Here is a 27,078-nt window from a genome sequence, read left to right as displayed (position 1 = left end):
ATGGCAAATACCAATCGAGCTCCATGGTGCCGAGCATTTAGCACAGCGCCCACTAGAGTTCATCGGCCCTCAGGCCACCCTCATTAGGTCTGTATCTGATTGTTTGGTCAGAGACATTCACATCAGTGGCCTGCTGGAGGTCATTTTGTAAGGCTCTGGCAGTGCTCATCCTGTTCCTCCTTGCACAAAGGAGCAGATACTGGTCCTGCTGATGGGTTAAGGACCTTCTATGGCCCTGTCCAGCTCTCCTAGAGTAACTCTGCCTGTCTCCTGGAATCTCCTGCATGCGCTTGAGACTGTGCTGGGAGACACAGCAAACCTTCTGGCAATGGCACGTATTGATGTGCCATCCTGGAGGGGTTGAACTGCCTGTTCAACCCCTATGGGGTCCAGGTATTGCCTCTTGCTAACAGTGGTGACACTGACCCTAGCCAAATGCAAAATTAGTGAACAACTGTCAGAAAAGATGACTCATTGTTGCGCATCTAGTGCATCTGTTGTTAATTTCATTAACACCAAAGCAGCTAAAACTGTTTAACAACCCCCACTGCTACCTAACTGACCAGACCAATATCCCAGGAGTTTAACTGACTTGATGCTATTCCTTTAATTTTTTTGAGCAGTGTATATATGTAGCACTCTCCTAGGTAGGTGCTAGAAGAGAGAATATCATTTTTTTATATTTTCTGCTTACCAGAGAGATTACCAGGTACATTTATATTGCTCTCTACCTACCAGAGAGCAGGATCTGCTAGTGAGGTATGCTCATGGTGCTCAGGTGCAGCTCAGTTTGTCTGAAATGTTTCACACTGGTCCCATAGCGAGGCATATTAGACAGTGGGAGGAAACCTGACAAATGACTGCACAGGCATTTAGAACAGCCCTGGTGATTGGCAGAGGAAAGTGCCTTGGTGCATGCTGGGATACTGTATAAATGCCAAGGGCTCATGTGCTTGGGGTCTTTCAGCTGGAGAGCGGGGTCCTGGAGAAAGGGGGCAGCTGCCTCCTCCTCCTCTATAGAAGCTGCCATGCAGCTTCAGGTGGTCGACCTGAGGGCTTGAGAGTCAGAGGAGCTGAACTGAGATGTCCTGCAGAGCTGACCAGAAGGGAGATACTGGAAAGCATCTGGTTCTGCATACAGTGAATACAGATCTGTGTCAAGGGGCTTGTCCAGAGAGGGCCATCCCTTCGGCTAGAAGAGTCAGTGGACGGGTGTCAGTCAAGAGGATGCAGTGTGCTGAAGATAATGTAGTTGCATCAAATCTGCTGCTGGAGAGAGCAAGAAGACTTAACCCTTCCATACGAGTGGCAGTATGTTTAAAGCAGTGTGATTGCTTCCACAAGTAACCTGGTGAAGCCAAGTGAGAGTTGTTCTTATCAACTGTAAATAGTTCAAGTTGGGGTATCCCGCTATTACCTTCTCCCATCCAAGTTCCACAAAAAATAACAAAAACCAAAACCCCTGGACAGTTTATTGAGTAATGAGCAACTGAGAGTAAGGATGGATGAGTGAGCTATCCCTTAGTGACTGTCTGCAGGTAATCAGAACAGGCCCAAGAAGTCATCACACCACAAGCCCTACAGTGCTACATATTTATATACACAGTATCTCACAAAAGTGAGTACACCCCTCACATTTTTGTAAATATTTTATTCTTTTCATGTGACAACACTGAAGAAATGACACTTTGCTACAATGTAAAGTAGTGAGTGTACAGCTTGTATAACAGTGTAAATTTGCTGTCCCCTCAAAATTACTCAACACGCAGCCATTAATGTCTAAACCGCTGGCAACAAAAGTGAGTACACCCCTAAGTGACAATGTCCAAATTGGGACCAAAGTGTCAATATTTTTTTTTGTGGACACCTTTATTTCCCAGCACTGCCTTAACCCTCTTGGGCATGGAGTTCACCAGAGCTTCTTAGGCTTTCACTGGAGTCCTCTTCCAATCCTCCATGATGACATCACTGAGCTGGTGGATGTTAGAGACCTTGCGCTCCTCCACCTTTCATTTGAGGATGCCCCACAGATGCTCACTAGGGTTTAGGTCTGGAGACATGCTTGGCCAGTCCATAACTTTTACCCTCAGCTTCTTTAGCAAAGCAATGGTCATCATGGAGGTGTGTTTGGGGTCGTTATCATGTTGGAATATTGCCCTGCAGCCCAGTCTCTGAAGGGAGGGGATCATGCTCTGCTTCAGTATGTCACAGTACATGTTGGCATTCATGGGTCCCTCAATGAACTGTAGCTCCCCAGTTCCGGCAGCACTAATGCAGCCCCAGACCACGACATTCCCACCACCATGCTTGACGGTAGGCAAGACACACTTGTCTTTGTACTCCTCACCTGGTTGCCGCCACACACGCCTGACACCATCTGAACCAAATAGGTTTATCTTGGTCTCATCAGACCACATTACATGGTTCCGGTAATCCATGTCCTTAGTCTGCTTGTCTTCAGCAAACTGTTTGTGGGCTTTCTTGTGCATCATCTTTAGAAGAGGCTTCCATCTGGGACAACAGCCATGCAGACCAATTTGATGCAGTGTGTGGCGTATGGTCTGAGCACTGACAGGGTGACCCCTCACCCCTTCAACCTCTGCAGCAATGCTGGCAGCACTCATACGACTATTTCCCAAAGACAACCTCTGGATATGACGCTGAGCACGTGAACTCAACCTCTTTGGTCGACCATGGTGAGGCCTGTTCTGAGTTCATATCTTGACAGAACCTGTCCTGTTAAACCACTGTATGGTCTTGGCCACCATGCTGCAGCTCAGTTTCAGGGTCTTGGCAATCTTTTTATACCCTAGGCCATCTTTACATAGAGCAACACATTTTTTTCAGATCCTCAGAGAGTTCTTTGCCATGAGGTGCCATGTTGAACTTCCAGTAACCAGTATGAGAGAGTGAGAGCGATAACACCAAATTTAACCCACCTGCTCCCCATTCACACCTGAGACCTTGTAACACTAACGAGTCACATGACACAGGGGAGGGAAAATGGCTAATTGGGCCCAGTTTGCAAATTTTCACTTAGGGGTGTACTCACTTTTGTTGCCATCTGTTTAGACATTAATGGCTGTGTGTTGAATTATTTGGAGGGGACAGCAAATTTACACTGTTATACAAGCTGTACACTCACTACTGTACATTGTAGCAAAGTGTCATTTCTTCAGTGTTGTCACATGAAAAGATAGAATAAAATATTTAGAAAATTGTGAGGGGTGTATTCACTTTTGTGAGATACTGTGTATATATACAAGTGAATATATATAGACAGTCAATATATATATATAAAAACAGTATTTGTATATATTATTTCTTTAGTTATTTATTCATTTTTACTTCTTTTTGAGGAGGAAGGGGAGGGGGGGGCGGAACTATTCAGTGGAGACCAGATCAAGACCACCCCCAGTCACTTCTAATAATGCAATCGCCCAGCAATAGATCACTATAGCAGTAATCGATTGCTGCAACAAGAGGCTGAACAGAAATAGACCAGGTCTGTCACATCCTCTGTACTGAATGGAAGTGGCCTGAGGTAATGTGAAAAATATTGTTATTTTTTCAAAATTGTCACTCTTTTTTTGTTTATAGCGCAAAAATTAAAAATCGCACAGGTGATCAAATACTGACAATAGAAAGCTCTGTTTGTGGGAAAAAAAGGACGTCAATTTAATTTGGGTACAGCGTCGCATGACCGCGCAATTGTGCGTTAAAGTCACGCAGGGCCGAATCGCAAAATAGGCCCTTGTCTTTGAGCAGGAAAATCCTCCGGGGCTTCAGTGGTTAAAATAGCACTGGGGACTTAAGCAGTTAGGAAATCTGAACTCAGTGGGACATGACACAAGACATACCGAAACATAGATTTTGAGTTTACATTTACTTTTAGGGAGATCTTTTCAAATACGTAGCTAAAAAAAAAGAAGTGATTTTTCAGCTTACAGGAGGAGGTAATAGGAAATATAGAAAATTGAACCTTTACTGTTGGACTGGAAAAAAACATAAGCAACATTCTTACATTGCCGCAACACTTTCAGGTATTCAAAGCCGGGACAGTTACGTCACGCATGCTGCCTCTGTTGGAAAGGAGCTCCAGATTTATACAGGCCAAGGTGAGAAAAACTGAACAATTGAATAATACTGAACTATGAATAAACATTTATAAGCTGTGGGCCTGCAGTCCTTACGTGATATGCTAATGACATCGTTTTGGGAAGGGGGAAACCGTAGAGCAAAGAGGTGAAACGCAGGAACTCTACACACTCTGAAGATTTGGATGCTGAAGAAGGTTCTTCTTGTTCTTCTAGCTCTACATACAAGGAAACAATTGATTCAACAGAGGCAGTAATTATTAACATTATAGCTGTTCTTACCTTTTCTAGCTTTGCTAACATTTTTTGGTTAATGACTACTTTAGTTCATCTCTATAAAAAAAAAAAAAATCCATTTTTTTTACTACCTAAATTGTCCAAATATTAAAGGGGAATATGCCTTCAGACTGCAGCAGTCTGAGCATATATACCGTATATACTCGAGTATAAGCCGAGGCCCCTACCTTTACCACAAAAAGATGGGAAAATCATTGACTCGAGTATAAGCCTAGGGTGAGAATGCAGGGCGGCGGGCATGGTGCAGGAGAATGCAGGGTACTGGCATGGTGCAGGAGAATTCAGGGTACTGGCATGGTACAGGAGAATGCAGGGTACTGGCATGGTACAGGAGAATGCAGGGTACTGGCATGGTGCAGGAGAATGCAGGGTACTGGTATGGTGCAGGAGAATTCAGGGTACTGGCATGGTACAGGAGAATGCAGGGTACTGGCATGGTGCAGGAGAATTCAGGGTACTGGCATGGTACAGGAGAATGCAGGGTACTGGCATGGTACAGGAGAATGCAGGGTACTGGCATGGTGCAGGAGAATGCAGGGTACTGGTATGGTGCAGGAGAATTCAGGGTACTGGCATGGTACAGGAGAATGCAGGGTACTGGCATGGTACAGGAGAATGCAGGGTACTGGCATGGTACAGGAGAATTCAGGGTACTGGCATGGTACAGGAGAATGCAGGGTACTGGCATGGTACAGGAGAATGCAGGGTACTGGCATGGTGCAGGAGAATGCAGGGTACTGGCATGGTGCAGGAGAATGCAGGGTACTGGCATGGTGCAGGAGAATGCAGGGTACTGGCATGGACCAGGAGAATACAGGGTACTGGCATGGTGCAGGAGAATGCAGGGTACTGGCATGGTGCAGGAGAATGCAGTGTACTGGCATGTTGCAGGAGAATGCAGGGTACTGGCATGGTGCAGGAGAATGTAGTGTACTGGCATGGTGCAGGAGAATGCAGGGTACTGGCATGGTGCAGGAGAATGCAGGGTACTGGCATGGTACAGGAGAATGCAGGGTACTGGCATGGTGCAGGAGAATGCAGGGTACTGGCATGGTACAGGAGAATGCAGGGTACTGGCATGGTGCAAGAGAATGCAGGGTACTGGCATGGTACAGGAGAATGCAGGGTACTGGCATGGTGCAGGAGAATGCAGGGTACTGGCATGGTACAGGAGAATGCAGGGTACTGGCATGGTACAGGAGAATGCAGGGTACTGGCATGGTGCAGGAGAATTCAGGGTACTGGCATGGTACAGGAGAATGCAGGGTACTGGCATGGTACAGGAGAATGCAGGGTACTGGCATGGTGCAGGAGAATGCAGGGTACTGGTATGGTGCAGGAGAATTCAGGGTACTGGCATGGTACAGGAGAATGCAGGGTACTGGCATGGTACAGGAGAATGCAGGGTACTGGCATGGTACAGGAGAATTCAGGGTACTGGCATGGTACAGGAGAATGCAGGGTACTGGCATGGTACAGGAGAATGCAGGGTACTGGCATGGTGCAGGAGAATGCAGGGTACTGGCATGGTGCAGGAGAATGCAGGGTACTGGCATGGTGCAGGAGAATGCAGGGTACTGGCATGGACCAGGAGAATACAGGGTACTGGCATGGTGCAGGAGAATGCAGGGTACTGGCATGGTGCAGGAGAATGCAGTGTACTGGCATGTTGCAGGAGAATGCAGGGTACTGGCATGGTGCAGGAGAATGTAGTGTACTGGCATGGTGCAGGAGAATGCAGGGTACTGGCATGGTGCAGGAGAATGCAGGGTACTGGCATGGTACAGGAGAATGCAGGGTACTGGCATGGTGCAGGAGAATGCAGGGTACTGGCATGGTACAGGAGAATGCAGGGTACTGGCATGGTGCAAGAGAATGCAGGGTACTGGCATGGTACAGGAGAATGCAGGGTACTGGCATGGTGCAGGAGAATGCAGGGTACTGGCATGGTACAGGAGAATGCAGGGTACTGCCATGGTACAGGAGAATGCAGGGTACTGGCATGGTGCAGGAGAATGCAGGGTACTGCCATGGTACAGGAGAATGCAGGGTACTGGCATGGTACAAGAGGATCCGGGGTTGTGGGCATACTACAGGAGATGCAGTGCTGTGGGCATGGTACAGGTGGACCATGCCCGCAGCACTGCATCCCTTGTAGTATGCCCGCAGCCCTGCATAATGGCAGGTAGTGTCACTTACCTGTTCCAGAGGCGCCTTCATTTTAAAAATGGCGCCGTCCGGCGCCGTCACATCATTGCGCACGCGCCGCCGCCGCTCGTATACTTTCGGCTATTCCCGGCCTCTCCCGAGCGGCGGCGGCGCGTGCGCGGTGACATGTATGCGCCGGGCGGCGCCATTTTTAAAGCTTAAACACGTCGGAGCGGCCAGGGACTTTTTTTTTTTTTCTTGACTCGAGTATAAGCCGAGAGGGACGTTTTCAGCACAAAAAAAATGTGCTGAAAAACTTGGCTTATACTCGAGTATATACGGTACTATGTATTGCTAATGCCAAATCCTTAAATATTGATTATAACATGGAAGGTTTGGGAGACAAGGATTTTGTTGGCACTTAAAGTAGTTAAAATACCTTTTATTTCAACTCATATAAAAACAAAAAAGAAAGAAAACATATACATATAAAAAGAATGTGGCTTGAAAACAAGCTCACAAACATATACAATTGTACAGCAGTTATTGGAGTATCAATTTCATACAGAGATGGAGAAATTTTATACAAATCCTTAAACAAGTGGAGATATTTGACACCCGACGGATTGCAGAGGGAACAATAGCCGCTCAGCCAGGCCAACTGATGTTGTATATGTGTATATATTCAATTGCTCAACATGTTTCGCCTTTTTCAAAGCTTCATCTGGAGCTTATATATGAAAAAACTCTGTATGTTTATTGTAAACCGAGACAGATGTCTCAACAATTTTTGCAATTAACGGAGAGGATGTCGTGGATTTGTCAGAGCTTGATACCTTGGAGGGTAGAAAAGCCTTGGACGTGTAGCCGCCAAGGAGTGGTGTATGCCTGGCAATCAAGTCAGTGCTGCTAAAGGACTCCCATATGAGCCCATGAGGTAAACACTTAAATGTGTTGTGGTCGAGTATCCACGAACATTCTCTCCGGATGGGGGACCGCCGCCAACTAAAGGCGAAACATCACTTCCGGTTGTCGGCCGTGGAACGCGGAAGCATCCCGGCGCGCACGATTTTTCTGATTCTGATCTTCTGAACGAGTGAGTTTACTACGCCGTTATTGTATGACTGTATGACTCATTTATTCACCATGGGGCCTTCTTCTTTTTATGTGAGCACTTAAGGCATCCGCCGCTGACTCTTGACTGCTTGCCCATTACGAAGAGGAATCCCCCCATATACCAGCATACAGGTTGTACGAATATAAACGCCACCCAGTGGCCACTCGTGGAATTTCACCTATCCACATTTCTTCACCAATTTAAAACACAATGTATGTGGCACATTTATTAGTTTATTTGTAATCCATTCACACACTTGTGGTTGTGGGTTATTTTTTCACGGTATCAGTTCACTTTATTTCCTGTATTCATTGATGTGAATAAATATTTGTTCCCACATTTATATATTTTTATTTTTTCATTTATGACACTGCACCATTTGTGGGTCACCCAACCAATATATCCCCTTTCACGCCACTAGGGGCACTATATATGGTTTCATTTATTTGTTCTATAGGTAGCGCCATCACCAATCTTCACATTTCTTTCTAGCACTTTTCACCTTACACCTAAGGTTTGATTGGGGCAGCTTACACCTTTTATTTGTGTTTCCTTCCTCCCAACATATATTTAAGTCCGTAGCGCTGGTCACATTCTCTTTACCATAAAGGCGAAACATGTTGAGCAATTGAATATATACACATTTACAACATCAGTTGGCCTAGCTGGGCGGCTATTGTTCCCTCTGCAATCCGTCGGCAGGACTCTCCTGGTGTCAAATATCTCCACCCGTTTAAGGATTTGTATAAAATTTCTCCATCTCTGTATGAAATTGATACTCCAATAACTGCTGTACAATTGTATATGTTTGTGAGCTTGTTTTCAAGCCACATTCTTTTTATATATATATATATATATGTTTTCTTTCTTTTTTGTTTTTATATGAATTGAAATAAAAGGTATTTTAACTACTTCAAGTGCCAACAAAATCCTTGTCTCCCAATCCTTCCATGTTATAAATTGTCCAAATACTGAAAACTCTGGTCACGTGACACACTAGTTCCAAGCTTTTTTTCATATGCTCTGTGGTTTGAAAGGGACAAGAAAGATGTGGGCACTGCCCATTGGCTGTCAGAATGGCCCCTTTACTGGGTACTCACATGGTCCAGTGATATCAAACAAAGGAGGAAACCTGACCGGCTAGCCGGACCATTGTAGAGATTAGAGAGCAGCTTCAGATCACTGGTACCTTCCAGAGGAGCCCTGGAGATGGAGTAACAGTTGATTCAGGTTAGTTTTTACGTTTTTTTATTTCAATAGAAAATGATTAGCTAGGTGCAGGGGCACACCTTTTTTTGTCTGAAGTTGGGCTTTAAATTTGAAATAAGTTCTTCTGCATATATATAGTGCACATATGGCCTTATTCTTTGGGGTTTACCACAATTTGAACACATTTTAGAAATAAACAAGCTTGCTTAGAAACAGGAACTGGACTGTAGTGCTGCAGAAAGCCACAGGGCCACATGAAGTGTTATTAAGGTATTCTAAAGGAAATTTGCAGATTCATTAAAAATAATTCCTGGCAACCTTCATGCACTTGAAACGATTTGGTAAGACAAGATAAAAAATAAAGGAGATGTGGAAATCCAAAAGCGCCATTTGTCAAAATTGCATATTATAATATTAATATAACCACAAAATAATATTAATTATATATATAATATTCTAGACCAGGGCTCAAGATTTCAAGTCCTGAGTTACTAGCCAAAGTAGCCAGGCCTTAAAGCGGTTGTAAACTGTTAAACTTTTGAATTTTTTTTACTTACCTGCAAGGCATAATGTGCTTTTATGCATCGCATACTAGCACGTTGTGTTAAACTTACCTGAAAACGAGTTTGGGGACTTTCTCACCCCTTTTTCTCTTTATTTTTTGAGAACCTCTAAAGTCCCACACTCCAGATATTACTATGTTTTTCTGTTTACCTGAAAGCGAAGCGTTCAAGCGATGGGATGCTATCACTGGAGGCAGCGTCCATCTATACCCTTCCTTTCGGGTTTGTGGCTCCAGCTCTGTGACTGGCCGGAGCCACGATGACGTCACTCTCGCACATGCACGCTGAAGCTGCCAGTCACGGCACACTGCTCTAAAGAAGCTGCACGAGTGGCCATTCCTTCAGAGCCCATGCGCCAGTGACGTACCTGGCTGCTATCTCAGTAAACATCTCCTAAACTGTGCATGTTTGGAGACATTTACACTATGTATAGGAAAGCCTTAATATAAATTCTCTATTCACACCAGTGATGGGGCACTATTCCTTCCACTGATACCAATGATGGGGCACTATTCCTTCCACTGATACCAATGATGGGGCACTATTCCTTCCACTGATACCAATGATGGGCCACTATTCCTCCCACTGATACCAATGATGGGGCACTATTCCTTCCACTGATACCAATGATGGGGCACTATTCCTCCCACTGATACCAATGATGGGGCACTATTCCTTCCACTGATACCAATGATGGGGCACTATTCCTTCCACTGATACCAATGATGGGGCACTATTCCTTCCACTGATACCAATGATGGGGCACTATTCCTCCCACTGATACCAATGATGGGGCACTATTCCTCCCACTGATACCAATGATGGGACACTATTCCTCCCACTGACACCAATGATGGGGTACTATTCCTCCCACTGATACCAATGACGGGGCACTATTCCTCCCACTGATACCAATGATGGGACACTATTCCTCCCACTGACACCAATGATGGGGTACTATTCCTCCCACTGATACCAATGATGGGGTACTATTCCTCCCACTGATACCAATGATGGGGCACTATTCCTTCCACTGACACCAATGACGGGGCACTATTCCTCCCACTGATACCAATGATGGGGCACTATTCCTTCCACTGATACCCATGATGGGGCACTATTCCATCCACTGATACCAATGATGGGGCACTATTCCTTCCACTGATACCAATGATGGGGCATTATTCCTTCCACTGATACCAATGATGGGGCACTATTCCTTCCACTGACACCAATGATGGGGTACTATTCCTCCCACTGATACCAATGACGGGCACTATTCCTCCCACTGATACCAATGATGGGGCACTATTCCTCCCACTGACACCAATGATGGGGCACCATTCCTACCACTAACACCAATGATGGGGCACTATTCTTCCAATTGACACCAATGTTGGGGCACTATTCCTTCCACTGATACCAATGATGGGGCACCATTCCGCCCTCTGATACCAATGATGGGAAACTATTCCTCCCACTGATACCAATGATGGGACACTATTCCTCCTACTGACACCACTAATGGGGCACTATTTCTCGTACTGATACCAATGGTGGGGCACTATTCCTCCCAGTGATACCAATGATGGGACACTATTCATCCCTCTGATGCCAATGAAGGGGTACTATTCCTCCCACTGATACCAATGACGGGCACTATTCCTCCCACTAATACCCATGGTGAGGCACTATTCCTTCCACTTAGTAAATCTCCCCATTATTCCTCCCACTGATACCAATGATGGGGCACTATTCCTCCCACTGATATCAATGATAGGGCACTATTGCTCCCACTGATACCAATGATGGGGCACTATTCCTCCCACTGATACCAATGATGGGACACTATTCCTCCTACTGACACCACTAATGGGGCACTATTTCTCGTACTGATACCAATGGTGGGGCACTATTCCTCCCAGTGATACCAATGATGGGACACTATTCATCCCTCTGATGCCAATGAAGGGGTACTATTCCTCCCACTGATACCAATGACGGGCACTATTCCTCCCACTAATACCCATGGTGAGGCACTATTCCTTCCACTTAGTAAATCTCCCCATTATTCCTCCCACTGATACCAATGATGGGGCACTATTCCTCCCACTGATATCAATGATAGGGCACTATTCCTCCCACTGATACCAATGATGGGGCACTATTCTTCCCTCTGATGCCAATGAAGGGACACTATTCTTCCCTCTGATGCCAATGAAGGGACACTATTCCTCCCACTAATACCCATGGTGGGGCACTAGTCCTTCCACTTAGTAAATTTCCCCAAGTGTTTGTTCTTACTGGCCACAGTCTGACCCCATAATGTCTGAAGGACAGTTACTTGTTATTTAGGAAGTTTGGAGACCCCTGTTCTAGAGTGACTTGATGACATGTCCCAAGGATGAGTGCCTATATGCTGGCCAAATAATGGTAGATGTCTGTTAGAAAGGTTTTTGTTTCTAACAGTTAATAGGGACAAATTAATACTCAATTTTTTTAATTTAGTGGCACGAACATTCTAAGGCTCAGGTTGGAAAATGTTTCTAGTCTCTTATGTGAACAAATGAAATTTAAAATTCCAACAAAGAATGTGGCTTTTGGTCATAAAATTAGCCACTTCTGGACCGGAAGATTTTGCTGCTTAATGACCAGGCCATATTTTGCGATTCGGCACTGCGTTACTTTAACGGACAATTGCGCGGTTGTGCGACGCTGTACCCAAACGAAATTGACATCCTTTTTTTTTTCTCACAAATAGAGCTTTCTTTTGGTGGTATTTGATCAGCTCTGCGATTTTGATTTTTTGTGCTATAAACAAAAGAAGAGCGACAATTTTGAAAAACAAATAAACAAATAATTTTCACATTCTGCTATAGAACATTCCCCAAAAAAAAAATTAAAAATCTACATTTTTTTAACATTTTAGGCCAATTTGTTTTCTGTTACATATTTTTGGTAAAAAAAAAATCGCAATAAGCGTATTTTGATTGGTTTGCGCAAAAGTTATTGCGTTTACTAACTATGGGAAAGATTTGTCATTTTTATTGTTTTTTTTTTTTTTTTTTTTACTAGTAATGGCGGCGATCTGCGATTTTTAGCGGGACTGCAACACTGCGGTGGACAGATCGGACCCCTAACTGACATTTTTGACACTTTTGGGGGTACCAGTGACATTACTACAGTAATCAGTGCTAAAAATATGCACTGTTACTGCAATAATGCCATTGGCAGGGAAGGGGTTAGTGCTATTGGTGATCAAGGGGTTAAATGTGACCCTAGGGGAGTGATTCTAACTGTAGTGGGGTTGGGCTTTTGAAATGATCATAGAGACCTGTGATCCTATATAGCAGGATGGCATGGTCTCTGTGATCACTTCAGGGAGAATAACAGACGGCTGTGTTTACATCAGCCGTCTGTCCTTCTCTGTCAGCGGGGGGAGCGATCGCCGGTGTCAGACAGCAATCAGAGCCGCCTGACACCCGCACTAGCTTCCCCGCTGACGAGGGGGGGCGGGAGCGCGCCTCTGGTGGCGCGCACTCGCCTCCGGGAGCGTGCACTCGCCTCCTAGTGGCCTCCCAAGCGAATTACGTTTATTAACGTGATTTTGCCTGGGAAAGCCACACTGCCGACGTAAAAAGGCAGTGCAGCAACGGGAAGTGGTTAAACGTACTGTAGTGCATAAAGGACAATACATCACTTATTCAAATTAAATATTAAATTTGGAGCATTGCCATGGTCATGGAATGAAAAGTCATATTACGTTTTCTGAGTATATGATGATATCATCGATAGTCTCACAAACAATATTTTGTACAAACGTTAAAACCAAATTGTACAGGCCAGCCTTATTCTCGCCCCCACAGGAAGTGGGTTAAATGACAATGATAATCATTTAGCCCAGAAGATGACCAACGATGGACCATGGAGCTGTGAGTATGCTGGGGAGAGCACTGGAGATAAAGTATTACAGTGAGCCTTTCTTTTATTTTACCAGGGGCTGCAATGGACGTTATTGAAAAAAAAAAAATACTGGAATTGGGCTTTAATCTTTTTTGTTTTTGTTTTTTTCATTTTCAGGATTCACCCACATGCAAACTCAAGTGGATTACACAACAGAGAACATAATACGGCTGGCGATATCTGGTTGTGTGTTATTGATTGCTTGCTGTTTGGTTACCCATCACATAAAGACTGAAGTAATAGGTCCTTCTACCGACACACAAAGACACCAATGAGTCCTTTAGACCACAAAAGGAAAAGTTAACCAGGGTTCTCCTCATTATTATATTATCATCTGTACAACTAACAATGTTTCACAGAACTATGTAAGCAGGCACATCTCCTGTTGAGTAACACACAAAAATCTCCTGTTGAGGGTAACCGACAATAAGAGACTGCATGGACCATTGACTAATACACTTCACCATCCTAATCCTACATCAGAATAAATCATTCTACACAACCACACTGGAAATTGTAATAACCATAAACAGGGCCGCTGAAAGGGGGGGACCACTAGCCCTCTTGTAGGGGGCCCGAGCACACAGGGGGGCCCACACAGAGAGGGGGATTAGAGATTCAGCACCTGAATCTGATCTGTCCCTCTCCCTGCTATCAGCTTTTATCTGCTGAGAAAAAAACAGTTGTCCCCTCATTAATCCCCTTCCCTGTGTGGGCCCCCCTCCCAGCACTGGCTGTAATGTTATCTCTACTCAGGAGTTTATTTGTAACTTTGTTTCTCTCTCTCTGTCTCTCTGATCACTGAGCTCCAACTGCCCAGCCTGTATATTTTTCCCATCTCATCTTCATTTTTATTTAACAAAGTTTTTTTTTTTTTTTTTTTTAGATTTAGCAGGAATTATGCTAGTTACGTTATATTTGTGTCTGCTAATAGTGATTTTGTTGTAATTTTAGCTAAATATATGTTTAATATTTTCTTGGGGGGGCCCTGCCAGGTAGTCTGTACGGGGCCCCGCAATTTCTAACAGCAGCCCTGACCATAAATATAACATTTCTAACTTCCATTTAAATCCCAATCCCTGGCTCCATGGTCCCCCTGAAAAATCCCCCCTTTTGTGGCCTAAACTGGCAGCATTTTTTGCAATTTTTTTTATTTGAATAATTTTCAAAGTCTGCAAGTTAGGGCCCTATTCATTTTTACCTCCTCCCAGAGCTCAGTGCAGCTATCTGCACCAGTATAGTGCCAATGAAGGGCAAAGTGTAGAAAGGGATTGGTTGGTGAAATAGGGAGTTAATAGTAAAGTCGCATCCCAAAACAAAAAAGGCCATAGGAGAACCCTTAATGCGACTTTTAAGGTCTTAGACAATCATTTGCTGCTAAAATAGCAGTGAAAAAATAGTAGTGATAGTTTTATATAAAAAATATAAATTTTATTACAAAGATAGTAAAAGGACAAAGAACACATATATAGAACATGTAAAGACAAAACCATGGGGTGTCTAACCCAAAAATGACCACATCATGTAAATAGGGTACATAATAGAAAAACAGACAAATGCCGTAGGGATAGATACATCCGACGCGTTTCTGGAGGTTATCCGTCTTCAGGGGTGTTTTACATTATTGTATGGAGTATATAGTACCTCTAGTAAGACAAAACAAAAAGAGGCAAAAATAAGACACAAAAAATATTTATGGGCCGCTGTCATCTTTATAAGATGATGAGCTTCTCAAAGCTCCTATACCCCTTCCAGACTATTCCCCTTCTCCTGAAGCACAGTGATGTCCGCAGATTCAATAGGGCAGTAGCTAGTTTCATATGGAAGGGCCGCAAGTCACGCATAGCCCTGTCTAAACTGTACCTACCAAAGCGGGATGGGGGAGTAGGCTTGCCTGATATTCGTCTATACAATTTGTGGTTTCCCCTAAGGGGGGGGGGGGGGGGGTCTAGACTGGATAACCCAGGAATCCAAGTATACCAACTTGAACCTCAAATCCCAAATGGCCAGCCCTCATGACCTTGTGGCTTTGCTGCACTGTGGGCACAGAGATCTCCCTCCCTATCTACGGCACAATGTCCTGATCAGGGACACTGTCGGGCCCTGGAGGGAAATACGGAAGAAATTGAAAGCTCCTCAGAGGTTATTCCCCCACCTCTCTATCTGTAATCACCCTCTGTTCCCCAAGGCGCAGCAACATACGGCCTTCTCTCTTTGGGCCTCATTGGGCCTGACCAGGTTTTCACAACTGTATGACGCCTCTACGGGCCAACCTCACAGTATATTCGAGTTGTCCTCTAAATATGGAATTCCTCTCTCACACCGTTTTTTCTTACAGCAATGTATATGTTCTGTACAATCACTATGTATGGACAAATCTTTGCGCTTTGCGCCCACTCTGATAGATCTACTAGTACAACAGGGCAGGCACAGGATTTCCCATATATATAACCCTATACGCCAAGAATGGCACACCTCTGCTGCATTACAGGTAGCAAGCACCTGGAATAGAGCTCTAGGATCCTCGTAAGCTCAACACCGCATTCTCAGGGGCTACAACACCACGTGTCTCTTTGTACAAAACGAGTTCAGGCGGGAACAACGACTCAAAATCTTACATGGTGCATCTCTCCCCTGCCTGAAGTGGGCGCCAGACCACACTCACCGATTATGCTCCCTGTGTGGGACGTACCTACCTACTTTGCCCCACAAACTTTGGTCTTGCCCTCGTATTTCCCGATTCTGGGATAAAATCCTGCAATTAATCATGGCCACACTTGGTCTCTCCTTACCCAAAGACATTTATGCTCTCTTGTTTGGCTACTTGGATACAACACTCGCCCGCATCTCCAAGTCTGATAGAAAATCCCTGGTTCGTCATAAACCCTGGATTCTGAACTGTTTCATGATCGCAAGGAGGGCAATTCTGAAGCAATGGACTGCCTCCTCCCCCCCCCCCCCCCCCCCACTATAAGAGAGGTACAACAAGACATGCATACCCTACTGCAGAGGGACCTGCAGTGCATCCCCTTCCACCCCATTGGTGTCCCCCAAGGTTCTGATGCCCGTCCCAATATCCGCTTTTGCCGCATGTCGCTTGATATTTCTGTATTTCTGTGTTTTATTTCTGTGTGTTCTTACATGCTCTTTTGATCCCTTAGATACCTGAGCTGCAACCCTTAGTTATGATATGACCGGCTAGATTTTCATGTTCGGCTGTATGGCCTGAACACCTGCTCCTTGCCCAACCCACTCCCCTACCCCATCTCCTCCCCTCACCTGTTCGCTTAAGTTTGCAGGTCTTTTGGCTCTTTTCAATAGAGGTACTATGTTCCTCCATCTGGACTAAATTGTTTTATTTCTGTTCATGTACTGCAATGTATTGCCGTATTGTACTGCAAAACTTTAATAAAATGTTTAATTAAAAAAAAAAGAAAATAAAGAAACCTAACAAAAACTAAACTCAACACATTTTTCTCCTCTATACATATCAAACAACTTTGTAGTGCACAAACAAAATGATCACATTGATCAAAGCCAAAGTGGTAACAAAGTCGCACTCATCCAAAGTCACATCAAAATTGCAGGTGAAGTCGCAATGGAAATCACACAATTTTTAAGTCGCACAAGTGTGAATGGACTCTTACATCCTGCTGCTTGCCATAAACCCACCCTGACAATGGGAGGCCCTGCATTTAGGGCTCTGTATTACATGCTTAAAGCGGAATTTCCGGCCACAAAAACATTTTTTCAATAAACATACCCCCGGGACAGTCAGGGCTAGTACATTCCACAATGGCTAGCCTCTGATCTGTCCTGGTTCGCACTTACCTGCAAGAAGAAATACTCACTTTTAAAATTTGGGCAGCTGAAACCAGCGCGATCCTCTTCTGCGTCCTCTTCCGCGTCTTCTTCTCCCAGAATGCACCTTCACCGGCCCCTCTCTTCACTTCCGGCGCGGCGCCGCATTCCTCCACAGCTTCTGGGCATGCCCTGGAGCTGTTTAGCAAGGAATGTCGTCGCACCGGAAGTGACAAGCGGGGCCGGTGCCGGCGCATTGATTCCTGGGAGTGATGACGTTCAGCTCCCAGGAATCATTGCAAACCGGAAGTGACGGCGCAAGCCGCGGCCGCCGAGGGGGGAAGTGGAAGACAGGTGAGTATTTCTTTCTACAATTACAAGGTAAGTAAAAAAAAATATCCTAACTATCCAATTCTGTTTCAGGTGGGGAAAAGCAAGCGGATGGCCACAAAATCGGTTATGTCGATTTTGTGGCCGGAACTCTGCTTTAAGGAAGCCACTGAATGCCAAGTGGTAGCATTGCTGGGCACTGGAACTCTCTGTGAAATGCTCCAGCGACGCACCTTAGGTAGGGATGCCTGAACCCGGCCAGGTTTGGTTTGAGACAGATCTGCAGAACCTTAAAGAAAGTCCATGAACCCTAGAACTTGGCACCAAACCCTAGTGAGGTCTATGAGAGGTGAAGTTAGCTATTTTCTTCTGGCCATTTTTAAAGGAAATAGACAAGCTATTGTTGAAAAATGACATGGGAAGCTGGGCACTGCCATGGGGGACATGTTCAGCAGTGAAAGGTCTTTTTTACAGGATTTAGATAGTGCCCACAGTTTACACAGCGCTTTACATTATAAGGGCAGACAGTACAATACAATACAGTTTAATACAGTAGTAATCTGGGGGCACTACTCATTAGAGCTTACAATCTAAGAGTAGAGGGTCAAGAGATACAAAAAGGTAATAACTGTGGTGGATGGGCCGATGGAGAAAATACATTTCCCAATTTTACAGTTGTTAGGTGGGGGCTGGATAGGCCTCTCTGAAGAGATGAGTGTTCAGGGATCATCTAAAAATGAACAGAGTAATAGATCGTCGGACAGATTGGGGTAGGGAGTTCCAGAGGATGGGAAAGAGTCTGGAAAAGTCCTGGAGGTGAGCATGGGAGGTGGAGGTGACAAGGGAGCTAGAGAGCAGGAGGTCTTGGGAGGAATGAAGAGAATGATTTGGTTGGTATTTTGAGACTAGGTTAGTGATGTAGCTGGGGGTCAAGTTGTGGATGGCTTTGTTAGTTGTTGTTAGTATCTTGAATTGTATTTGTTGGGTAAACGACAGCCAATGGAGGGATCAGCAGAGAGGGGTAGTAGACACTGAGCGGTTGGTAAGGTGAATGAGTCTGACTGCAGCATTCATTATTGACTGAAGGGAGGGAAAGCCTATGTAAAGGTAATCGAATGAGGAGGGAGTGGCAGTTGTCGAGGCAGATGACCAGCGAGTGAATTAGAAGCTTTGTGGTATCATTCGATAGGAAGGGGCATAGCTTGGAGGTTGAGCGGCAAGCTTCGGACAGTGATTGAATGTGGGGCCAAAAGGATAGTTCAGAGTCCACTAATGGTGCGAAATTCGAACAAAAATCCTTATTTACGATTTTCAAAACAAAATTCTTTAAGAATTAGACCTATGTATGGCCAGATTTAAGGTGGTTGGCCAGGAATGGTAAAGCCATGGGTCAGCCAGCTGTTTTATCCGCCTCCACAACCATTCATGTGAAAGAAGCCTTAAAGGGGGTAAAATGATCTGTCTGCAAGCTCTGACCTACACTAAATGACTGTGCATGTTGTGCTTTACGTACTCCTGACCCCTATGCTTTCTGTACATTACACATTCCTGACCTGTGGTTATTCATTCCTGAGCCCTGCACTCTGTACAATACATGTGACTGCATGTTGTGCTGTACAAAGACGCACATCCCTAGGCAGGTGCATTGTGTTTTTGTAGTCAGGACAAGCGCTACCAATAGGCAAACTAGGCAGCCGCAAAGGGTACAGCTACTGCATGTCCTAACAAGAGAGCAGTATGTAGGCAAACCTACAGCTGCTGAATGCCCCCTCCTCCTTCTCTTCAGGCATTCAACGGCTACAGGCAGAAAATGGTGGGGATCGGTTTCTCTATTTGAGGCCTCTCCTATCCAGGTCATGCTGCCCCGCTGTTTCCTCTCTCCCGGGCCCGCTGTCCTTTTTCCCGGCCCCACTTTGATCTCTCCTGGCCCTGCAGTTTCCTCTCTCCCGCCCCCACTGTTTCCTCTCTCCTGGCCCTACTGTCCTTTCTCCCAGCCCTGCTTTGATCTCTCCTGGCCCTGCAGTTTCCTCTCTCCTGGTCCCACCATTTTCTCTCTCCCGGCTCCGCTTTGATGTCTCCCGGCCCTGCAGTTTCCTCCCTCCCGGCCCCACTTTGATCTCTCCTGGTCCCCCTTTGTCCCCCGACTCCCCACAGCTCGCCGACTTCCCTCCTCTCCTGCCAGCTGCTGCGGGGGATGTGTCAGGATGGAGAGCGGGTAAGAGGCCGGAAAATGTGTATCGATCACTGACTATGTTTTTTTTTTTCATTCATATATGAGGTATAGTAAACTGTGTTTACTATGTCTCAGTTTATGAATGAACGGGAAGCTCTGTATAGAGTTATTCCTGTTCATTCATTCTGTGCTGCTGAGGCTACAGAGATGGAGATTGAGGGCCGTGTCCTCAATCTCCTTTCTCTGTCTCAAAGGTGAAACAACAGAGGTCTGTTTAGACCCCTGATCTCTCGCTAAAGCCTCCCAACGGGGGTCATAAAAAAAAATGTTAAAAAATAATTAAAAAAATAAAAAAACAAACTACTGACACCAATATAGTGAAGCAGGCTACATTGAGAAACCAGTAGTTGTCATTTGTAATTTGTTTAAAGACCAAAAAATGGGCTGCTCGGTCTGGGCCTATTTTTTCATCCCTGCTTCCCACTGCCGCCCATGTTCCCCACACACTTCGCTGAAGTTCTGTATATCGCTGCACGCTGCAGGATTGGATGATGTTAGCACAGCGTTTAGACACTGCTGTGTCCTAATCTGCTATTCAAAAATCACCAATTTAAGGGAAAAATAATTATTTTTCTGTTTTTTATTCATACTTTACTGTGACATACAGCGTTTAGACACAGTGCTGTTCTAATCTGCTCTTCAAAAATCACCAATTAAAGGGAAAAATAAAAAAATTTCATTCATACGTTACTGTGAGATACACCCTTTGGATACTGTTGTTCTATTCCGCTATTCTATAAACACCCATTTAGGGAAAAAAATTAAATTGCGGCCTAGTCTGCATATGCTACTATGAGATACACCCTTTGTATACTGTTGTTCTATGCCGCTATTCAATAAACACCCATTTAGGGAAAAAATATTAAAATGCTGCTCAGTCTGTAGCTGTACGTGTGAGATACACCCTTTGGATACTGTTGTTCTATTCTGCTCTTCAATAAACACCCATTTAGGGAAAGAAAGATATTAAATTGCAGCCTAGTCTGTATCTGTACGTGTGAGATACACCCTTTGGATACTGTTGTTCTATACTGCTATTCAATAAACACCCATTTAGGGAAAAAATATTAAATTGCGGCCTAGTCTGTATGTGTACGTGTGAGATACACCCTTTGGATACTGTTGTTCTATTCTGCTATTCAATAAACACCCATTTAGGGGAAAGAAAGATATTAAATTGCGGCCTAGTCTGTATCTGTACGTGTGAGATACACCCTTTGGATACTGTTGTTCTATTCTGCTATTCAATAAACACCCATTTAGGGGAAAATTAATAATTTTGCAGCATTTGCTGATTATGTTACTGTGAGATACACCCTTTAAATTTGTTTGGCGCATCTCCTTCCACCACCGAGGATTGCAGGGCGCTTCAGTTTGCCTCCTGTTGCTAACTCCTCCTACTCCGCTTCCTCCTCCTCATCCTCTACCACCTCCGCATCCGATCAACGTAACACCTTCACCACCAACTTCAGCACAGCAAGGGGTAAACGACAGCAGGCAGTTTTAAAACTTGCCTGTTTTGGGGGAAAAACCCCACACCCCGCAGGAGTTGTGGAGCAGCATGGCACAACAGACCTATGAGTGGTTGGTGCCAGTGAGCCTCAAGCCCGGCCTGGTGGTTTGCGATAATGGGCGAAATCTCGTAGCAGCTCTGGGCCTAGGAGGTTTGACGCACATCCCTTGCCTGGCGCATGTGCTGAATTTGGTGGTGCAGAGGTTCCTTAAAAACTACCCCGATATGTCAGAGCTGCTGCAGAAAGTGCGGGCCGTCTGTGCGCACTTTCGGCATTCTCACCCTGCTGCTGCTCGCCTGTCAGCGTTGCAGCGTAACTTCAGCCTTCCCGCTCACCGCCTCATATGTGACGTGCCCAAAAGGTGGAACTCCACTTTGCACATGCTGGCCAGACTGTGCAAGCAGCAGCAGGCAATAGTGGAGTTTCAGCTACAGCACGCACGCACGAGTCGCTCTGCGGAACAGCACCACTTCACCACCAATAACTGGGCCTCCATGCGAGACCTTTGTGCCTTTTTGTGCTGTTTCGAGTACTCCACCAACATGGACAGTGCCGATGACGCCTTTTTCAGCGTTACTATCCCACTTCTATGCCTCCTTAAAAAAACGCTTCTGGTGATGATGGAAGACGATGTGGCACAGGAGGAGGAGGAAGAGTGATCATCGCCAAGGCTTTCAGGGCAGTCATTCACAAGTGGCTCAGAGGGTGGGTTCCTGCACCCACAAACGCCAAGTACACAATTGTCGAGCAAGGGCACAGTTCTGGAGAATGACGAGGTGGAGGATGAGGAGGAGGAGATGCAGGAGGAGGAACCATGTTCACAGCAGGGTGGCACCCAGGCCAGCTCGTGGCCATCACTGGTGCATGGCTGGGGGGATACAGAGGACACAGACGATACACCTCCCACAGAGGACAGCCTTTTGTTGCCTCTGGGCAGCCTGGCACACATGAGCAATAACATGCTGCAGTGTCTCCGTAAAAAAACGCCGAGTTGCCCACATTCTAACTTGCTGATTACTGGGTGGCAAGACTCCTGACGGGGACATAGGGTTTCCATGGTCTGCCTAGCCAGAAGGCCTGGCAGACCCCGTTCTTCATGGTAGCTGAAGCCACCTCGAATACTAGGTCAGGGGGGCTCTCCCGAAGAGAGACCCCCCACAGGGCAGAGGAGGAAGGAACCTGAGGGCCACACATCTAACCTTTCAAGCGCCCATCACTCCAGCAGGTTTGCATAGCCGCCACCCAACCTTGGTTAGGCCGGATGACCGCACAGCGCCCCCACTGGATAACTGATAACAACAGATACTACACTTGATCTTAGCAAAAAGGTCAAAAAGCAATGCTGGTGGCATTCCCACCTGACAGCGGGAGCACAGTGGAAGCACAAGGCAAAGGCAGAGGAGGTCGCCAACGGAAAAAAAAACGGAAAAAAAGCCCCCCGCCGCCATCACCGTTCCTTACCATATACCATATACAGTTCCTTATCGTTCCTTACATACTATACACGTACTGAATGACGGGTCTGCTCCCTTCAACTTCTGGGTCTCCAAATTGGGCACATGGCCTGAGCTTGACTTTACGCCTTGGAGGTGCTGGCTTGACCTGCAGCCAGTGTATTATCTGAAAGTGTATATAGCACGGCTGGGGGTGTTATCACAGACAAGCGCAGCCGCCTGTCAAGAGCCAATGTGGACAAGCTCACGTTCATTAAAATGAACCAGGCATAGATCCCACAGGACTTGTCCGTACCTTGTGCAGAATGGACATGTATACCGGCCTTACCCAGCCATTGTTGTATTTTTGATCTTTCTCACTCTTTTGGGGTGTACCCTAATTTAAAAAGAAATAAAATTAAAAACAAAAACCAGTGTTGGCTACCTCGTCCTCCTCCACCGCCGTTTCCACCTACACCGCCACATCCACCGTTACCTCAACCTCCTACTCCATATGGGCCTCGTCCTCCTAGATCAAGATGATTATTTTTTATTTTTATGCTTTTTATGTTATTTTAAGTTATTTCCCTATCCACATTTGTTTGCAGAGCACTTGCCATGCTCTTTACAAGATTTTGCTGCCATTTGCAGCCCTCTAGCCCTTTCCATGTTTTTTTAGAACCATTTTAGTGCTCAAAAGTTCGGGTCACCATTGACTTCAATGGGGTTCGGGGTCGGGGCAAAGTTCGGGTTAAGTCCGGGTCACGAACCCAGACTTTTTTTTCAAGTTCGGCCGGACCCACCGAACCCGGACATCCAGGTGTTCGCTCAACTCTACATAAGACCAATAAAAAAAAAGATTTTTAATACAGAAATGTTGGCTTGCAGGAACATATGTTCATGTACAATATAGTATGCACCCAATACTTGGTTGGGGCTCCTTTTACATGAATTACTGCATCAATGCGGCGTGGCATGGAGGCGATTATCCTGTGGCACTGCTGAGGGGTTATGGAAGTCCAGGTTGCTTTGATAGTGGCCTTCAGCTCATCTACATTGCTGGCTCTATTGCCTCTCATCTTCCTCTTGACAATACCCCACAGATTCTCTATGGGGTTTAGGTCAGCCGAGTTTGCTGACCAATCAAGCAATCACAGTGATACCATGATCATGTGACCAGGTATTGGTACTTTGGCAGTGTGGGCGGTGCCAAGTCCTGCTGGAAAATGAAATCATCATCTCCATAAAGCTGGTCAGCAGAGGGAAGCATGAAGTGCTCTAGATTTTCCTGCTAGAGGGCTGCGCTGACTTTGAATTTGAAGCGAAGGTTCATCTTCCAACAGGACAACGACCCTAAATAAACAGCCAAGATAACCAAGGGGACAACTGTGTAAATGTCATCGAGTGTCCCAGCCAGAGTCCAGACTTGAACCCAATTGAACATTTCTGGAGAGATCTGTAAATGGCTGTGCACCGACGCTCCCCATCCAACCTGATGGAGCTTGAGAGGTCCTGCAAAGAAGAATGGGAAAAACTGCCCAAAATTGTGCCAAGTTTGTAGCATCATACTCAAAAAGACTTGAGGCTGTAATTGGTGCCAAAGGTGCTTCATCAAAGTATTGAGCAAAGGCTGTGAAAACTTGTATACATGGGATTTGTTTATTTTTATTATTTTAATAAATTTGCAAAGATTTCAAACAAACTTCTTTTACGTTGTCATTATGGGGTATTGTTTATAGTATTTTGTGGAAAATAATGAATTGAATCTGTTTTGGAATAAGGCTGTAACATAACTAAATGTGGAAAAAGTGAAGCGCTGTGAATACTTTCTGGATGCACTGTAATATTAAAAAATGAAAATAAAAAACGATCATTTGAAGTATCCAGAGAATGAAGGTAAACAAATAGGATAAAGGATACCACACAAATAATGTAAAAAAATCTACCACTAGAGGGAGCAGTAATACTAAAAACCCAACAGCATATACGCTAGTTGTCAAACGACCAAAAAAAAAAAGAACAAACTGCACCAATTATTGTAATAGTATAATGTGAAACGATAATTACTACACAAACTATGTAGCATTATTAAAAGAGTGAAAAAAGTATATACTGTATATATTCGAAGTAACTAGATGAATGTATTAACCTCTATTTCCTCATGCATAAATTCAGTAAATCTCGCACCCACACAATCTTTTTTAAGGACTCAAAGAAAATCTGGAAAATTGGATATTGAAAAGACTCAATCAGTTTTATGCCCCGTACACACGTTCCGATAATCATACGACTAATGTTACGTAAATTGTTGCATGTTACTAAAATCGAAACCAACTGTGCGTACAAACCATCAGATTTTCTTCGTACGATTCACTGACCAAGTGTATTTTTTGTAACTACGTATCGGAAGCAATGTATATACGTCTGATCCCTGCGGATTATTTTACTGTTTCCGATTATGCATGGTATTTGTCGATCGACTTTTAGCATACGCATACTGTACTGACGAAACGATTATCGTTAGAGAAGATGTCGTACGACAGAAGTTTTCCTGTTTGTCCCTTCGGATTTTGTTGGACCAACTGTCGTGATCAGCTGTCAAAAGCTGTGTACTAACGATCAGATTATCGTGAGATCAGGTCGAAAGCGAGTTTTGTCGTACGATTATCGGAACGTGTGTACGGGGCATTAGCAGCTTATATGTGTTGCCAAAGGCTAAAGGCAACACATGCCAGCTACTGAAGGAGACCCTTTTAATTCCACTAAACACTAATGAAGAGGGTAAAATGTGGCCCTTGAAACATGTTGGATAATACGTTTATTACATGTTTGGATTCAAGCCTCCTTTTTTGGATTTTACCTTTTCGGTGTGGCACACCAGTCCTCTGATCCAACCATTGTATTTAAATCCTGAGGTTTTCAAGGTAGTTTCTCTGTGCACAGAAGCAGCCCACATGACATTTTTGACACTTTTGGGGTGACCAGCGACATTACTACAGTAATCAGTGCTAAAAATATGCACTGCTACTGTAATAATGACACTGGCAGGGAAGGGGTAAACATTATGGGTAATCAATGAGTTAAATGTGAGCCTAGGTGAGTGATTTAAACTGTGGGGGGCGTGACTTCTGAAATGACCATAGAGACCTGTGGTCCTATATAGAAGGATCACAGGCGCTCTGTGATCATTCCAGAGAGAAGAACGGTCAGCTGTGTTTACAACATCCGACCGTCCTTCTCTCTCAGCTGGGAGCGATCGCGGGTGTCAGGCGGCAATCTGAGCCGCCCCCTAGCCTCCTGCGAGCAAGCGACCTACAACTACGGCGATTCACCTTGGAGCGGCTGCCTGCCGCCGTATAACTGCGGGGGGGGGGGGGGGGGGGCGCGGTCGTAAGCAGGTTAAATATATCTCCAGTGGTTTTACAAGCAAAAAATATTTTTTCTTATATTCAAAATATATCAAATCTTTCAAAATGTAAGTTTGACACCAGTTGAATTACGAGTAGTAGGGACTTAAATTGTGAAGTCCCCAGAGACCATTGAGTTTGGGTTGAGGCATTTCACAGGACCTCAGATCTCCACCAATAGAATAATCCCTACAATAATGGGAAAAATTATTCAGTAAGCATTTTACAAAAATGTGTAAAACAACATATACCATCCATCACATAACAAAGAATAATTTTTAATTTCAATATCTCTTTATTTTAATTTTTCACATAACAAAATAATATACAAACCAAAAAAAAAAAAAAAATAGTATAAAATCCAGTAGCAAAAACAAGAACAACATTGTTGCAGTAAATTTGTCAGTTATAACATTATACTACCAGAGGAAAAAGAAGAGAGAAAAAAAAAAAAAAAAAAAAAAACAACCACTCCTCCCCTCCTCCCCTTCCTTCCAGTATAGTTTTGACCCCCACTAAGGGGGTTACCATATTTAGAATACCGTTATTTCAAATCTCTCTCATTTAACATTAATTTTTATGGAGGAAGGTAAAGCAAGTCTAAAACTGCCTAACGATAATTATATTATCCCAGCTGCTATAATCCTATTCCAATGTTACTATGCATCTTCTATTATTTAACCATGATTTCCAACTAACTTCAAACATTTTCTTTGTTGCACTTAAGGTAGCCACAATTTTTTCCATCTGACATTGTTGATTTAATAATTCAACCGCGTCTGATGGAGTTGGTACCTCCTGAGAGTTCCATCTTCTAGTGATTAAAAGCTTTGCTGCTAATAAGAGATGCATAACTACTACTCGGAACTCCGGGGGAATCTCGTATATATTTAAGTGAAGGATCGCCATTTCAGAGTTTGGGACTATATTTTTTCCCACCAGTTCTGATACCAGGGAGAATATTCT

At 44.7% G+C, this 27,078-nt stretch overlaps 1 protein-coding gene across 2 annotated transcripts in view; it reads left to right on the top strand.

Annotated features, from left to right (window-relative positions):
* Nucleotides 1–13,888, top strand: part of LOC309543454 (uncharacterized protein) — a 58,795-nt gene extending 44,907 nt beyond the window's left edge. The window contains exons 4-5 of one of the 2 annotated variants that reach the window (XM_082242932.1): nt 4,044–4,118; nt 13,512–13,888. In XM_082242932.1, the coding sequence (XP_082099058.1) occupies nt 4,044–4,118; nt 13,512–13,669 (233 nt within the window). In that variant the 3' untranslated portion in view covers nt 13,670–13,888. The remainder of the gene's footprint in view (nt 1–4,043; nt 4,119–13,511) is intronic. The other variant, XM_082242933.1, reaches the window with a different exon arrangement.
* The last annotated feature ends 13,190 nt before the right edge of the window (nt 13,889–27,078 follow it).

This window comes from Pelophylax lessonae (genome assembly GCF_965119305.1).
Source record: "Pelophylax lessonae genome assembly, chromosome: 13".
In the NCBI taxonomy this organism is placed as follows: Eukaryota; Metazoa; Chordata; class Amphibia; order Anura; family Ranidae; genus Pelophylax; species Pelophylax lessonae.
Note: the sequence above shows the minus strand (reverse complement) of the source record. Positions and strands in the feature narration are given on the sequence as shown.